Raw genomic sequence first — 18002 nt, 5'->3', positions numbered from 1 at the left:
GAAATGTTGAGTACAGTGAACTTTTATACAGTAACATGTTCTATATAGGGTTATCAAAGTAAACATTTGATGGTTTGCCCTTTGAGCAACTTGGGCATTTCTCAGAATTCAACTTTCAAGATTCTCCATTCATTTGTTCTATAGACAAAATGAATGGAGGTCAATGGGACATGTTCACGTGGCCTTAACCTGAGTTTTGTGCAGCAGTGATGGAAGTTGGACACACATATATAAAGTTTAATTGCCTTGATTGTTAAACACAAGGGGCGATACTGACACACTTGTGTTTTTATGTGAATTGGAACAAAATGCAATACCAGCCAAATTGATATTTTGAAATTAAAATTTCCCATTCAAATTTGATACACCCTAATATATTACACACACACACACACACACACACACACACACACACACACACACACACACACACACACACACACACACACACACACACACACACACACACACACACACACACACACACACTGCATCCAGAAAGTATTCACAATGCTTCACTTTTTCCACATTTTGTTTTATGTTACAGCCTTATTCCAAAATTGTTTAATTTCATTCCCCACCCCCCCACCCCAAAAATTTGACACACAATACCCCATAATGACAATGTAAAAAAGTTTGATATTTTTGCAAATTTATTAAAAAGAAAAAAAAAACCCACTCGTACATAAGTATTCACAGCCTTTACCATGAAGTTCAAAACTGAGCTCAGGTGCATCCTGTTTCCACTGCTCATCCTTGAGATGTTTCTACAGCTTAACTGGGGTAAATTCAATTGATGGGGCATTATTTGGTAAGATACACACCTGTCTGCATGTAAAGTCCCACAGGTGACAGTGCATGTCAGAGCACAAAGAATTGATTGTAGACCTCTGATACAGGATTGTCTCGAGGCATTAATCTGGGGAAGGGTACAGAAACATTTCTGCTGCTTTGAAGGTCCCATTGAGCACAGTGGCCTCCATCATCTGTAAATGGAAGAAGTTCAGAGCCATCAGGACTCTTCCTAGAGCTGGCTGTCCATCTAAACAGAGCGACTGGGAGAAGTGCCTTAGTCAGGGAGATGACCAAGAACCTGATGGTCACTCTGTCAGAGCTCTAGCATTCCTCTGTGGAGAGAGAATAACCTTCCAGAAGGACAACCATCTCTGCAACAATCCACCAATCAGGCCTGTATGGTAGAGTGGCCAAACAGAAGCCACTCCTCAGTGAAAGGCACATGACAGCCCACCTGGAATTTGCCAAAAGGCACCTGAAGGGCTCTCAGACCATGAGAAACAAAATTCTCTGGTCTGACGAGCCAAAGTTTGAACTCTTTGGTGTGAATGCCAGGTGTCATGTTTAGAGGAAACCAGGCACCATCCCTACAGTGAAGCATGGTGGTGGCAGCATCATGCTGTGGGGATGTCCACATCCAACCTGATGGAATACTACCTCTACTACTAAACCTGACACCCCGGACACTATCACATGTTCTACAGCATGCGCCCTTTTTTCACTCAGAGTCGCCACAGCAGATGTGAGCTGGATCTGCAACTTGATTTGATCTTATGTCGGATGCTGTTGCTGATGCAACTCTATATTGGAGTACAGGCTGGGAGTGGGGTTTGAACCAGGAATCTTCTGTACTAGAAACAAAAGCAGTAACCGCATATCCACCATTGTTACAACATGTGTGTACACATATTAAAACCATGTACAATCCATCTAAACAACATGAAAATATTGCCTGAAGTTAATTTCAAATCCCACCTAATCCACAGTACAACATGTAACAGGTCCAACATTGAAATAACCCAAGATTTTACAAATATTTCCAGGCACGATCTTAAAAATATAGCCATCATTTTGAAAGGTGAAGTGGCCAACATTTTTTTTACGCAAACAGTAAACCAAGAAGTACTATTGTGTCAAATGTGGTGTTTGCATCAGTCACAAAATGAAATATTCTTATGATATGTGCATTTATTGAGTTTTAGACAGACCCCCAGACGCTGGGAGGTGAGTTTTTATTTGGGATCTTTTCCCTCATTTGTGTACCTGAACATTGTAGTGCCTCCTCAGTTTGTACAGCTGGTTGAAAGATGTGTGTGTCACATTATTAAGTCATTTTTATGAACAATTTTAATCTTTTATGGTAATGGTATGGTCATTTTTTCCTCCAAACAGAGATGAATCCACCTGATTATTTCTGACCAATGAACCTCAACTGCTGATTTTCCACTCGGTCCTCACTTCTTCGTGACTTGATAGCAGCTGTGTGACTGTGTGTAGATATTTGTGCAGTTTTAAGTCTTGTGTAGGTCCTGAGGACCATTAGTGCCAGAGCTGATCTCAGGATTCCGTAGTGTGAAACGGATAAGTCTGGGATAAACACCGGCACCGGTGGACCTCAGAACCTACACAGGACTTAGTACTTCTTCTAAGGAGGTCAATGTGATTATTATTTCAGTGCTGCTGACAGGTAAACATTTTCAGCAGTAAAATAAAAGCCAGCTTTAAAAAGGAGAGGAAATCCAAGATGGAAAATTCTTGGTTTTACGTTGTTGTTAGTGCTTGTGTTCAAGTTGGTTTGTTGTCAGAAAATTAACAGAAGATCTGAGAGGGAGCTGGATGAGCAAAGTGAACCTGCAGAAAATAAAATAATCCATATAAAGCCTGGATTGTCATGATCCAGAACCACTTCAAACTGGACTACTCATTCAGGTTCTTCAGTGCTGCATTCATAGCATCCACTAATCCCACAATTCCTCTGCAGACTCAAGGTCCACGCAGGGAATGAGCAAAGAAGGAGTCAGAACAAGTCACCAGACTTTACTGAGAAGTCAGAGCCTGCCCAACACTCACAGTGATTGTGTGTCCACAAATATGGAGATTCCATGAAAACTCCGGATGTCCCATAGATTCTATTCTATCTGAAAACGAACAAGGGCTCCAAAAAAGTCCTCTCCATATTCATGAGTACTCACAGTTAGGATGAGGTGGACTGTTGATTTCTTGGGCGTGAAATCAACCTGTTCTGGTTAACGAGCAGTAAGCAGCTGGCACTGAATCCTATGGAGAATGACCTATATGAGGATGATTGGCACGATCCACGCCCAGCACAGCAATACCCCCATGGTAAATGTGATCAGGACCATCACACTTTCTTTTCCAGAGAGGAAAAACAAGTTCTTTCTTCCAGTCTGTTTGGATGATACTTGTCTCCCAAAGACAGAAAAGACTGCAACAACAAACAACTACGGTTACATCTCCAGCTCCCACTGGCACTGAGATACTTGCTCATTACCTCTGCAGATTATAGAAAAATTTGATTCATAGAAATGTTGTGAACTTTACTGAAATATTTATCTGAATACAAAAAGTACATGTATGACAGTTCTTAGATGAATGATTTCTACTAAGATTTGCCGGTTCTACTGGAAATAAATTACTATATTTTAGTAAAAATGGAAAAATGTTATTCCATGTTTGATAAATTTTATTTTGTGTGTTCCTATTTTGCACTGAATCCCAGAGTCGTCGTCATTACTTGTTTGGTGTTGCAGAGCCCAACTTAGACTGTTCTTCACCTGCCACCAATGTCAAAGCACTTTTGAGCACTGCTGCTCTTTATGACATTATTTCACACAGATTCATTTAGTTCTCAAAATATCTTCAAGGAGTATAAAAATGACTGACAAATTAACAAATTGCAACTTTTCTCACATATACATTTTTTTGGAAATGTCCTGTTCGCCTCAACTACGTCTTCTAATAGAACAGAATGCATTATTTTTGTCCATTTAAAACCTGAGCTCGCGGGTTTTACTTTGACACCTGTGCTGCTCGGCGGCTCAGGAGAAGAAGTAGTACGTGATGAGGAAGAAAAGCAGAAAACCAAGGATCCAGCTGAATGAGTGGATGCAGACAATGACCAGGCCGATGTCGAACATTCGTCCTCGCAAGCTACCCAAGCTGAGAACATCCAGGCTGAAGGCTGGATATGCGACATGCCAATGCCTGCCTGCTGCTGCAGCCCGTCGCTCAGACCCTGACGTCACACAGACGGACCAAATCTTAGGAATCACATGCATTTTTCATCAATTTTTTTTTATACATAAAGTTATTTTCCATACAACTGTATCATAATTTGACAATGATGTGTCATCCTACTCCAGATATTACTGACCTGACAGGAGCAAATTTAAACTTTTCAAATAGGCAGTACCAAAAAAAAAAAAAAAAAAAAATCCTGAAACAAGCCACTGACTGGAATTCCCTCATCCTACAAACAGGATGAGGGAATTATTTATTTTAAAATTTATTTCAGTAGGGAACAATTTTTGAGAAATTGGCTTCATGCAAGAACATTTATTTTACAAAAATGTTCTTGCATGAAGTCAATTTCTCAAAAATTCTTTTACCTTATTAATTTTTTCTTTCTTTCATATGAACGCCGCCCATCAGATTCAGCGAATGCTGCTAAATGCAGAGTAAATTACACTTATAAACCCAGTGGACAAATCACAATGATCCAACGCTGAAGTCTGATGTTGAATGTACAAAGGAAATATGTTATATTTGTAATTTGGATTGATGTAGAAATCCTGACGCTGGATCAGTGTTAGCATTCAAAACAATAGTTATAATAAATGTAAAATTCAACAAGTGACACATCTGCTGCTTTGTGTAAGTATATAAATACAGCTCCTTTGGATTTTTGACAGAAATTAAAATCAAAATACATGTCAGGAACCACACAACATTTCAACATCATATCAGTGACATAGTCTGACATGAATGCCCCCAACTCCCCACCGCCGCCACCAAATTTTAAGAATGATGTCTTATTCCACAGAATAACATTTCTCACCCCAGAACAGTGGGAAGGTTTTACTGATGCTGGGCAAAGGCCACTTTGCAGAAGAGCTGCTCATGAAGTTCTGCTTGTTGGTGTTGTACACTCTGGGGAAGAAGATCTTCACCGTCTCACTGAGCTCTGAAATAAATGAGAATATGTTTGAATTTGATTCAGTTGAAGGTAAAAAATAATCCCCAGAAATGCAGCTCAAAAAAAATCAACCAAACAAAAAAAACAAACCCTCCACTCAAGTCTGGCATAAAATTAGACACAGAGAGAAGATGATACAGCCATACAGCCCATCATGTTCCTGAAGGAACCGCACCTTTTTGGAAGTCGGTGTGTGAGATGAGCGTGCGACACAGAGGGCACGGCGTGCTTGTTGGTTGGTTTTTGGCGAGTTTTCGCAGACATGGTTCACAGAAGACATGGCCACAGGGCCGACAGCTGTGGGGGTTCAAGTATATGTCCAGACATATGGGGCAGGAGTAGTGGTCTCTGTCCCCCATCAGGAAAGCGTCAACAGTCTGAACACAAACACACATTTTGTTAATATACTGACGACACGGCTGTCTACCACAGCATATCAAAGAAACACACACTGAAAGTGGAGACTGACTGTGAATTAGATCTGATCCAAGAGACATCAGATGTCCATTGCAGACATTCTGTCTGAATTTAAAATGTCCCAACATTTCCACAACTACGTTGTCACACCTGCAGGGATGCAACTGTAACAGCTATGACAACCTGATACTTCACCCCGGTGACGCTGACCTTGACCCTGGCTGAACCTGCCGGGGCAATTCTGGAATTTTCACCCAAGTGTGTGTCGCATTTGTTCAGACTCGGTTGAAAATCACATTCCTTTACCTTTGTCAAAATATTTTTTTTTCTATGAAATTTTGGGGCCAATCTGGATTGACATATCAAAGTTTACTCCTCCCAGCAAAAGCACCTCAAATAAACAGACATGATCCTGACCCCAATGAATGACCTTGAAAATCTGATCTCATTGGTCAATTCCAGAACCCACCTCCATATGTGTGCCAGGTTTGGTGCAAATCAGTGTGTGTGTGTGGCGGGGCGGGGAATCCATAAACCTGCCAAAACAAATCCGGTTACGTTCCTGTTACATTTGGTGGAAATCAGCCAAAGGACCTTTGAGGAGCAGGGGACCAGAAGGACAGATAATTCTAAATTTTGACATTTGACCCCAATGACCTTCACTTTTGCTACAACAGACACCTTAGAGGCACTCCTGGGGTCAACTTGCACACACAAAGCAAATCTGGTGAAAACTGACTCAAGCGCCTCGGAGCAGCAGTGGAACAAACTGACGTTTTTCAAATGACACAATCACAATGTGATTTGGTGTTTGTAGAACATCGAGATTAAAGCTCCTGCATTCAGTGCGTTCGCACTCGACTGGGGAGGGGATGATAACCGTTAGATGTACCTCCTTCATGGAGAAGTGTTGTGATTGTCTGACCTGCAGTTCTGTGGTATCTCACCTGTTCCTGCAACCAGCGCTCTCGCCTCTTCTGTTTCCTCCTCAGACCCTTCAGATGGTTCTTCTCCCTCTTACTCCCTCTGCTTGAAGCTGTGGAGGCAGCAGAGGCCTGAGGCTGAAACGCCAACACCCACATACATCCTGTGTTAAATACTCTCACACTTACACACTTTAAATTCATTGGAAAGAGCAGCTACAAACTGCCATCTCCTCTTCCAGCTCAGTGGCGCTTCCTCTCAGGAACAAGACAGTATCAGAAACCTCCTCGTGGACGTCTAAGTCCTCCTCCTCTGTGTGCTGGTACTGATCAAGCAAGGACATCCTCCTCATAGAAACAGGGGACAGACGAGCAGCAGCACTGACTGAACCTTCACCATTCGAGTCAATCAGTTGAGTTAAGGGATAAGAGACGACAGACTGTCCCGATGAATCTGTAGCTGGACAAAACTGTGAAGACCTGCTGGAAGAGACATGTTGTACTCTGCAGCTTTTTTTTTTAGACTTACAGTCCAGAGGACTATCAGGAAAAGATGTGGTGCTTTCACTGTCCGTCAGTGGATTAGTGGTCTGCTCCAGGCTGATGTGGGAGTCAACGGCAGGACAGAGAAGCTGGAACCCATCCAGTCGCTCCTCTTCATGCTCAGAGCTGCCTGTCCACAGCACAGCCTGTCCGCTCTCAAGACCTGTCCTCCTCAACTGGACACTATGAACATAATGTCTGTGATCGTAATCCACGCGGCTTTTACTGAGATGGACGGCGGCGTCTTGTCCACAAGGACACACAATGTGATGAATGAAGTTGAAGCTGCCCAAACGAGCCCTGCAGTTCTGGCAATTCAGTTTTCCGACAGTCCACTTGGCCTAAAGGGAATCAAACAGAAACACGTGCAAACAGAGTGACCAAAAACGCACATCTTGATCATCCCATCCACAGAAAGATGCAGCTGTCCACTGCTGTCACAACTCCGATAGACGATGGAAAATAAGATGATATTCACTGAGAATTTCACTAACTAAAAACACACACAAATGTTTTCTTTGCTTAATTTAACAGTTGACAGTTTGAAAGCCTAATCATAGAAAAATGCAAATGTGGAAAAACTGAAATTGTGCTATTTAAATTTTTTTTTTTGGTCATTTTTCCATCTGTATCTCCTCACAGCAGTGTGAATGTGAAACATAACTCGTCCAATGCACATATAAGATCACTGCACGTCAGTGATGCTTCTGGTCAACAGTAAAAAGAATTATGTGTAATTAATGTGAATTTCTCCTCTGTGAGATCAATAAAGTTTATCTTTATCTTGTTTAGAGCCTTTGTGACAGAGAGACCTGCAGGGATTAAAGCCCAAAAAAAAAAAAAAAAAAAAACTGTTTTTTTTTTACGGCCAAATCATAAGGTGTTCACCATCTACCTTGTTAAAAAAAAACCTACCTTGTGGAAAAAAAGAATGAGCAGAATTTAAAAACAGGTTTGATTTACTCTTCATACTTAGAATATGCTAATAAAAAATAAAACCGACCCGTTTTCTCTTATTCTAGACTTGTAAGTAGGGTGAGGTAAAAACAAAAAAAAAAAAAACCTGATACTGCTGGACTGCGGGCGCCAACATTGGGGAGGGTGTGTCAGAGGGAAAATTTTGAAAATGAGGTACCAAATGGCGCATTTTGAGCACAATTTTAAGGATGAATAGAACATATTATTTATTTTATATATTTACACACAGAGGGTCGTGGTAGTAGGAAAAAAAAAAACTGTACTCATTTCCATTAAAACTTTCCATTCATAACACACAAGTCAATCTACAGTGAGGACACAATTATGCAAAATTTGAAACTTTACAGTAAAACACGGTGAACTGACTAAACAATATTCAATTAAACTTATCCAAACTGATATTCAACAGTAGAATAAATCTGTCATTCACAGCTTTGTAGATTCAAAACAATGAGGTTCTAGATGATATGAGGTGAAATAATCAATTTTAAAACTGCATGCCAGTGCTGCCTTATCGTGTATCAGTGAGAATGAAACAGCTTCAACTGAGGCAATACAACACCTGAACCACTTGGGTCAGAATTTAACTGTTTCATAGTCATTTTAAATCATACAAACATTTCCAGGTTGTTCAAGTCATATTAAATGAGTGGGCAACCAACTTTTTAAGTTGGTCCACACAGAGAAAACACATGATTCGTCTTTCAGGAAAAACCCAGAATCAACGGGAAAACCGCCACTTCATGAACTAAAGAAATTCAGGAAATAATATTCCACATACAAGTAGTTGCCGTACTCAAAAGACCAAGATTCCTTGCGGATAGGGCATGCGCAGAACACAAAATAATGTTCCTTTCTATGGGGATATCCCGATGTGCGTTTATATGACCTGATATTCGGGTTAGAAAAGGAGTAACCCAGCGGTCATATTCCGGTTTTTAAAAACTGGAATTTGAGCATATTCGGGTTTTTGCGGGTGTTTACATGGCCGTGCGCAACCGGGTTATTGCTAATATTCCGGTTATGAAAGGGTTATTGGCTGCATGTAAACGTAGTCACTGTTTTGTCGTGGTGACGGAGGAACTGTTATCTATTTCAAGTGGTTATGACACCAGAAGCATTCAGCTTCCTCACAGAGTCTGAGAAATAATTTCCGAGCTCGTCCTTTACCTCCAGACGTGACCAATTAAACATGTTTTTGATGATGTCATCAGTCATCACAATGTTATCATGTCTTTACCGTGTGGCCAAGACCGAAATCTCACTTTTGTTCAAAACGCCGGTGTGCTAACAAACTGTCTGCATTTTCAGATGGTTATGACGAAAATGTGCTATTTCATTATTTTGTTATATTTCATGCCATTTGATGTTACACATAGGTCATAAATAATGTTTAAAAGTTTCAAAACATATTAACAGTGGATGAGCATAACATGATAGTGTGGCTAGATAGAGTGGCGACATGACAAGTCAAAAAAAAAAAAAAAAAATCAGTCACGTGACTCTTGGTGCCATCTTGGGTTCAAAACAGCATTCGCTGTTAATCTATCTGCATGTAAATCCAACTATTTTATTTATTTATTCGCTGAAAATGCCGGGTTGTTGTGCATTTGGAGGCACAAACAGACACAAGTGCTTCAAGATGTACAGATTCCATTCAGATGCGAACAGAAGAAAAATTTGGGAAAATAAAGTCAGCCGTGCGGGATAGAAGCCGACACCACCATCATCAAAGTTTTGTGAGGTAAACTTATTGTTCAGTCCCATGTACAGTAAAACTCACCTAAAATGTCAATTGTATAAACCAGATAGTCGCAGTCACCGGACAAAAAAAAGTCCCAAAGTTTTTGTATTGTTTTCCAGGTAATAAACGGATTTTGTACAACGGATTTTCACTCACATCGGATAAAATGTCCCGTCCGATCGCAATGTATTTCATTAAAAACCTCGAGCAGTCTGGACGTGCACAGTAACAGAGGTACAAATTAAAGTTCAGCTCTGACATTCGCCGATTTGAGCAAAGTGGGGCCGGAGTCATTTCTGTGATTAAAAGTCAGACTGTTTATTTTTTTCAAACCGTGTTCAGACTCAGACCTGAAGCCTGACATGCACCTGTTAAATGTTAAATCAGACACAAACGGCTGTGATTTGACACTTTTCTGCTTTCAATCCTTCGTCTCCCATCATAACAGTTTTTACAGTGCACCTACTGATTAAAAATGGATCAAAGTCTGCAACTTTACAGCATGAAGTCATAAAAGAGGAAATTGTACAGCTTACCTTTGATTTGGAGGTGATAACTGGAGAAAAAAAAACCTTGTTGAGGGTCAAATTAGTCCAGAATAAAGTATAATCCAGAGACAGAAAACTTTAAAACTGTCACGCATGTCATTGCATGACATGGAGTTACAGAGCTGCAGAAGCATAAATCAGGCTTTAAATTAATTAAATAAATCGTCATAAATTGCAAATTTATGTAAATTTCATAGCTTAACTACTTTTGTATTTATTTTCATAGCACCTGTACCTGGATGTGTTGCTGTATGTGGTAATGATTAAAAAAACAAAGCAAAACAAAACAAAACAAAAAAAACACTGAAAACATTAAAGGTTCATTCAGTAGTTCAGCGCAGTTGGGCCCAAAATGGCGCCATGTTCTGAGTTGACACCACTGTCTCTATCAAGGCACACTATAACATGAACCCCCAACCTCAACCTCCATCTCTCATCTCTCATCCCTCCTCCCGCCCCCTCCTCTCCGTGCAGCAGCAGTCAGTTAAACTATGCTTAGAACACATGAAAGGTGCAGTTATGGACACTGGAGGATTTATTCTTTTAAACACTGCTCTGCTTTTCAGACTGTTCTCTCTTTGTTCAACTTTGAAATAAGATTTGAGAACAAGTGCAGCTGAGAGCGAGACAGAGAGAGCTGTGTGTGTGTGTTCAGTCCAACACCACACAGAGACAAGTGAGGAGGAGCAGGAGGACCGGGTTCATTTATCCTAAAACAGTCGATCAGAAAAACACTTCTGCTGCTGCAGGAACATCACTGAAATACGCTGATTTTTTTGCCCACCAGATTTCATTCTAAATCCAACTGAAAATTTAATTCATGTCGGGCAAGTGAGGGGTGTGAAGCATGAGTCTGACAGCACCATTAACTTGCCAGTGTTAAGCGGGCAAGTGTTACTGTTGAGCCCTGTCATACATGGCCTTTTGGCTGGCAAATTGAAGGAAATTTGTCGTAGTGAAGGAAAACTTTAATCCCTGGACCTGCACTCTTTCCACTTCTCAAGATCATGTTGTGGGGCTGCACAGAGAAATGGACTACATTTCTATAGCACTGCAGATGCTTAACAATGATGCCTCACATCCACCCGTTCTCACATATCGATGTCAGCGTGCTGCCATGTGAGGCGCTCAACTGGACACCGGAACAACTTGAGGCTTAAAGACCTTGCCCAAGAGACCTTAGTAATTTTCTTGTCTGATGGGGATTCGAACAGAGGATCATCTGGAAACTTGATGTTTACACCAAGCCATCAAGAAATACAGATGAATTTCAACAAACAGGAAACTTGAGTAAATGCTTTCATTCACATCATCTCTGCAGAAGAGATACAATGATAAGCTACGCTAACAGGCTGGAAGCTGTTTACACTCACTTCTACAGTGTACTTTCTGGTGCTGTACATCACTGTCCCCCAGTGGTGAAGTGGAACCGATAACCCATCATGCCGGTCAAGTTTGCACAGATGCACAGCACTGCTGAAGTGCCTTCAGACTCCACACTTCATCCATCAGCTGCTCACACACGTACCTGGTGAACGGAGTTCAGAATCCACTCTGGAAGTTCAGCGTCAACATTCACGTGCCAAACAGTGCAGACGGAAGCTTCGTTTTCACCTGTGCCTTCAACCTGCTTCAAGATAACGACCACACAGAATCAGTCAGAGCCGTTACCATCATCATAAACAACTCCAAGTATAAACTGGAAACAATATTTTAAGAGCAGGGCTGCAACAAATGATTATTTCCATAATCAATTAAAGCTGTTTTTCAAATTTCACAAAACTGATAAAATTCAGTTTCTCCTGAAATCCAAAAATTAGAATGTGGGTTTATTTTTGTAACGTTTTGCAAAATTACATTTCATATTAATGAAGAGAACATATTTATCTGGGAGGATTCTATAATGAATATTTTATATTCCTTTTAGCGCCAGCTGCAGGAGGTAGTGTGTGCGCACATGCACGAGGTTCTGAAATACCCAGAAGTAACCTTTGACCTTGTGTGATGAATGTACACACCAACATCCTTGAGATGTCTGTAAATCACTTCAGAGGTTTTATATGATTACAAAAGCAGTGTTTTTAGATTTAGGCGTTTGTTTCTCACAACATTTACAAAATATATGAGAAACACAGACTGATACAAAAATAAGATGCTTCAGAGCGTTTTCCACAATGATGGATTATTTTATTCGAGAGACCAGCTCGAAGGTGTCAACATGCCTCTCTACTCTGATTGACTGTCACCATGTGCTTCACAGCATCCCTTACACAGGTCCGGGGAAGTCCCTATGTGATTTATGATCTATGATGTCGCTAGCATAGACTGTATGGTTGCTACCAAATGTAGTCCAAGGCCGTCTGTTCTTTTGAAATTTTCCCTTCAGGGGAACTATTTTTAACTATTTTCTAGTCAATGCAAATTTTAATCATACTGACAATGTAATAATATGAATCCATTAATTACAGGCTAAAAAATAAAATTATAGTGGTGCCAAAGAAAATTCTTTTTGCGACTTAAATCTTAAAAATTTGGAAGGCCGTAAAGCTTTAACGAAAACACTAACTGACTGATTAATTGATTAGTTATGTCAGAAAAACTGTCCATGTTTTCCAGTGGTCAAGATGACACCTTCAAATGCCTCATTTTGTCCACAACACAAAGATATTTTGCTGCCAGATACAAGTGACAAAACAAGTAAAATAAATCAGAAAGCATTCACTTTAAGAAGCTGAAACCAAAGAATATGGATTTAAAAATGACTCGAAACAATGACTCGATGATCAAAATAGTTGTCAATTAATTTAACAATCAATTAATCAATCATTGCAGTGCTACTTAACAGGTTTAAAAACAAATCAAGTCTGCAGGAGCTTTTTTGTGTAGAAAAAGGAGTCAAAATGTACTTTACACAACTTGAAACTAATACTGAGAATCTACAACCCCTGGCAAAAATTATGGAATCACCGGCCTCGGAGGATGTTCATTCAGTTGTTTAATTTTGTAGAAAAAAAGCAGATCACAGACATGACACAAAACTAAAGTCATTTCAAATGGCAACTTTCTGGCTTTAAGAAACACTATAAGAAATCAAGAAAAAAAAGACTGTGGCAGTCAGTAACGGTTACTTTTTTAGACCAAGCAGAGGAAAAAAATATGGACTCACTCAATTCTGAGGAATAAATTATGGAATCACCCTGTAAATTTTCATCCCCAAAACTAACACCTGAATCAAATCACATCTGCTTGTTAGTCTGCATCTAAAGAGGAGTGATGACACCTTGGAGAACTGTTGCACCAAGTGGACTGACATGAATCATGGCTCCAACACGAGAGATGTCAATTGAAACAAAGGAGAGGATTATCAAACTCTTAAAAGAGGGTAAATCATCACGCAATGCTGCAAAAGATGTTGGTTGTTCACAGTCAGCTGTGTCTAAACTCTGGACCAAATACAAACAACATGGGAAGGCTGTTAAAGGCAAACATACTGGTAGACCAAGGAAGACATCAAAGCGTCAAGACAGAAAACTTAAAGCAATATGTCTCAAAAATCGAAAATGCACAACAAAACAAATAAGGAACGAATGGGAGGAAACTGGAGTCACCGTCTGTGACCGAACTGTAAGAAACCGCCTAAAGGAAATGGGATTTACATACAGAAAAGCTAAACGAAAGCCATCATTAACACCTAAACAGAAAAAACAAGGTTACAATGGGCTAAAGAAAAGCAATCGTGGACTGTGGATGACTGGATGAAAGTCATATTCAGTGATGAATCTCGAATCTGCATTGGGCAAGGTGATGATGCTGGAACTTTTGTTTGGTGCCGTTCCAATGAGATTTATAAAGATGACTGCCTGAAGAGAACATGTAAATTTCCACAGTCATTGATGATATGGGGCTGCATGTCAGGTAAAGGCACTGGGGAGATGGCTGTCATTACATCATCAATAAATGCACAAGTTTGCGTTGATATTTTGGACACTTTTCTGATGTTTGAGGATGATGAAATCATTTTTCAAGAAGATAATGCATCTTGCCATAGAGCAAAAACTGTGAAAACATTCCTTGCAAAAAGACACATAGCGTCAATTTCATGACATAGGGTCAGTGTCAACAAGCAGATGTGATTTGATGCAGGTGTTAGTTTTGGGGATGGAAATTTACAGGGTGATTCCATAATTTATTCCTCAGAATTGAGTGAGTCCATATTTTTTTCCTCTGCTTGGTCTAAAAAAGTAACCGTTACTGACTGCCACAATCTTTTTTTCTTGATTTCTTATAGTGTTTCTTAAAGCCAGAAAGTTGCCATTTGAAATGACTTTAGTTTTGTGTCATGTCTGTGATCTGCTTTTTTTCTACAAAATTAAACAACAGAATGAACATCCTCTGAGGCCGGTGATTCCATAATTTTTGCCAGGGGTTGTATAGGCACTTCACGAATTGATTCTAATACGACCCTGAGGGCTGTGATTCCATTATCTGTTATCGATGCATCTTGTCCTCACTGTGTGAATACTTGGCACTTTTCAAATCAAAGTAATTGTAATGAACCATAATGAACTTTTTTCCATCAGTCTTTAACAGCTCAGTTACAGTAGTGTTCAGAATAATAGTAGTGCTATGTGACTAAAAAGATTAATCCAGGTTTTGAGTATATTTCTTATTGTTACATGGGAAACAAGGTACCAGTAGATTCAGTAGATTCTCATAAATCCAACAAGACCAAGCATTCATGATATGCACACTCTTAAGGCTATGAAATTGGGCTATTAGTAAAAAAAAAAAAGTAGAAAAGGGGGTGTTTACAATAATAGTAGTGTGGCATTCAGTCAGTGAGTTTGTCAATTTTGTGGAACAAACAGGTGCGAATCAGGTGTCCCCTATTTAAGGATGAAGCCAGCACCTGTTGAATATGCTTTTCTCTTTGAAAGCCTGAGGAAAATGGGACGTTCAAGACATTGTTCAGAAGAACAGCGTAGTTTGATTAAAAAGTTGATTGGAGAGGGGAAAACTTATACGCAGCTGCAAAAAAATTATAGGCCGTTCATCTACAATGATCTCCAATGCTTTAAAATGGACAAAAAAAACAGAGACGTGTGGAAGAAAATGGAAAACAACCATCAAAATGGATAGAAGAATAACCAGAATGGCAAAGGCTCACCCACTGATCAGCTCCAGGATGATCAAAGACAGTCTGGAGTTACCTGTAAGTGCTGTGACAGTTAGAAGACGCCTGTGTGAAGCTAATTTTTCTGCAAGAATCCCCCACAAAGTCCCTCTGTTAAATAAAAGACATGTGCAGAAGAGGTTACAATTTGCCAAAGAACACATCAACTGGCCTAAAGAGAAATGGAGGAATATTTTGTGGACTGATGAGAGTAAAATTGTTCATTTTGGGTCCAAGGGCCGCAGACAGTTTGTGAGACAACCCCCAAACTCTGAATTCAAGCCACAGTTCACAGTGAAGACAGTGAAGCATGGTGGTGCAAGCATCATGATATGGGCATGTTTCTCCTTCTATGGTGTTGGGCCTATATATCGCATACCAGGTATCATGGATCAGTTTGGTTATGTCAAAATACTTGAAGAGGTCATGTTGCCTTATGCTGAAGAGGACATGCCCTTGAAATGGGTGTTTCAACAAGACAATGACCCCAAGCACACTAGTAAACTAGCAAAATCTTGGTTCCAAACCAACAAAATTAATGCCTCGCAGATGTGAAGAAATCATGAAAAACTGTGGTTATACAACTAAATACTAGTTTAGTGATTCACAGGATTGCTAAAAAAGCAGTTTGAATATAATAGTTTTGAGTTCGTAGCATCAACAGCAGATGCTACTATTATTGTGAACACCTCCTTTTCTACTTTTTTTTACTACTAGCCCAATTTCATAGCCTTAAGAGTGTGCATATCATGAATGCTTGGTCTTGTTGGATTTGTGAGAATCTACTGAATCTACTGGTACCTTGTTTCCCATGTAACAATAAGAAATATACTCAAAACCTGGATTAATCTTTTTAGTTACATAGCACTACTATTATTCTGAACACTACTGTATATTTGCACTCCTGTAGCTCTCATTCACCGATTCTAAATTCTAAAATGGGGGGTGGGGGGGTATTCCCTTTCTACCAGTAAAACAGTTTGTGTAAGTGTGGCTTCAGAGTGATCTATGTTTGGAATATTATTACCCCAGCATAAAAAATGGTCAGTTGGTCATTCAAAGAGCTTCTTGCTGCCTTTATGTGCACCTCATTGTGATGCACGTGCACACTGGCTGTGCTGCACTGATGCACTTTCTGTCTGTATCAGAATATTTGAGATGCCAAAGCCAGACTTTTTTTAACACTTTTTCATAAATGACATATTATTAAACTGTTGAGTAAAATGTATTACAAATTTTTTAAAGCTCAACTCAATTTACTGTCACAGCAGTAACTTTTAAACTGCTTAAAAAAATTAATAATTACATATATATATCATTTACCTCCAACAAACACACCAAGTCAATGAGGACTCTCCGGCACCTCCTGCAGTGGAGCATTGTTTGCTCTCTTCCTCTTCTCTCATTCAACCTATTTTCAGTGCATTTCTGTTGAAGATGACAATAACGACATTTAAAGACACAAGTTCATCGTCTGCTCAAGATGATACGTCCTCCCTTCTATTTCCAGCACTGGAGACACCAGGTGACATATGGACAACATAAAACCAATTGAGATGTGAATGGACTTACATGTGGAGGGCTTAAAAAGAGACCAAAACATGGAGACCTAAGCACTATCCTATTGGGGCTGTAGACATTATAATATGGTAAACCTCCAACGCTCAATTTACTTGCGACGTGAGGCCAACTTTATCATTAAAGGCCTGTTGTGCAAAAATTCCTGTGATGTGTTGGAAATGGTATTACCAAGTTTCAACCATAATCTGGAGTACCTAATTTAACAAGGATAGGGAACTGAAGTTGGGTGGAAAAATAGGCTTCTGTACCGTAATAATGGACAGAGGTTGGACCACAGCTGAGCTCTCTCTCCTTTTACAGAACAGTAATGACCTTTATGTTAAGACTATCCGGCAATAATTTCTACATGCCTTATGTGATCAGGTAATAAATAATTTAACAAATACATACAAATAATAATCACTGTGGACGTTTTGGCAAATATATGTGGCTGTTTTGGTTTGTAGACCTTATGACCAGCACCCGTCCACAGCCTTTGAGATCCAGAGAAGCCTCTGGGTCGGACTGACCGAGTCTGGAGGTCCTGGACAGAAGGTCCAAGTCTTTAAGTCTTGGTGCTTCCTCTTACTGATAACCAGTTACTGGTGTCTTTCGTGCTACGTCTCTTTAACGGAACCGTTTTTAATGTTTGTGTTGCTCGTAAAAGTGTGTTCGAAGCGCGGATACACTTAGCAGCAAGTTAGCATAAGTAACGCTGTTAGTCGATAACCTTCTTTAGACAGCAACACTCAGCGAAATAATTATTCACAACATAAAATCTCATAAATGAAGCCCCCCCCCCCCAAAAAAGCTATTTTTTAAAAGTCGTAACAACAAACAAATGGAAAGAACACAAACAACCTTCTGCTCCAACTTCCTGTGAGCGAAGCAGCTACAGGACGGAAAGTCAAATGGACCAAAATACCTTCCAGCCTCGCTGCGAGGTAAAGGGGGCGTTCCTTAAAAACTCCATCCAAAATTATTCACATTCCATTACATACAATATTAAAGGGGTGGGGGGGGGGGGGGGGGGCAGTGTGGGAGGGAGTGTTACGAAGGTGAAAGAACACCAGATGTCGCTGTTTACGGTGCGCTGACCAAGGTG

General features: G+C 40.0%; 1 protein-coding gene across 2 annotated transcripts; it reads right to left on the bottom strand.

The window, feature by feature from the left end:
• Positions 1–2542: 2542 nt before the first annotated feature.
• rnf180 (ring finger protein 180) lies at positions 2543–17787 on the bottom strand. 2 transcript variants are annotated; one of them, XM_034192516.1, is made up of 8 exons: positions 17759–17787; positions 16661–16765; positions 11693–11791; positions 6576–7235; positions 6376–6489; positions 5187–5388; positions 4874–4999; positions 2543–4051 (listed from the first exon to the last, which is right to left on the bottom strand). In XM_034192516.1, the coding sequence occupies exons 2-8, from the start codon at positions 16715–16717 to the stop codon at positions 3855–3857; spliced, it is 1455 nt and encodes a 484-aa protein (XP_034048407.1). In that variant the 5' UTR covers positions 16718–16765; positions 17759–17787; the 3' UTR covers positions 2543–3854. The 2 variants fall into 2 exon arrangements, with proteins under 2 accessions (XP_034048407.1, XP_034048406.1); XM_034192515.1 differs by lacking the exon at positions 17759–17787 and having other exon boundaries at positions 11693–11794; positions 16661–16877.
• Positions 17788–18002: the final 215 nt, after the last annotated feature.

The sequence above is a fragment of the Thalassophryne amazonica genome, chromosome 17 (assembly GCF_902500255.1).
Source record: "Thalassophryne amazonica chromosome 17, fThaAma1.1, whole genome shotgun sequence".
NCBI classification, from domain to species: domain Eukaryota; kingdom Metazoa; phylum Chordata; class Actinopteri; order Batrachoidiformes; family Batrachoididae; genus Thalassophryne; species Thalassophryne amazonica.
Note: the sequence above shows the minus strand (reverse complement) of the source record. Positions and strands in the feature narration are given on the sequence as shown.

Excerpts from the sequence above, each read along its gene's own strand:
- rnf180 (XM_034192515.1), bottom strand. The coding sequence starts at position 16,717 with ATGCTCCACTGCAGGAGGTGCCGGAGAGTCCTCATTGACTTGGTGTGT. Across the intron at positions 7,236-11,692 it reads TTCTGAACTCCGTTCACCAG|GCCAAGTGGACTGTCGGAAA; the intron begins GTACGTGTGTGA and ends GATTCCCTTTAG. Across the intron at positions 4,052-4,873 it reads AACCTTCCCACTGTTCTGGG|GGTCTGAGCGACGGGCTGCA; the intron begins GTGAGAAATGTT and ends GTGTGACGTCAG.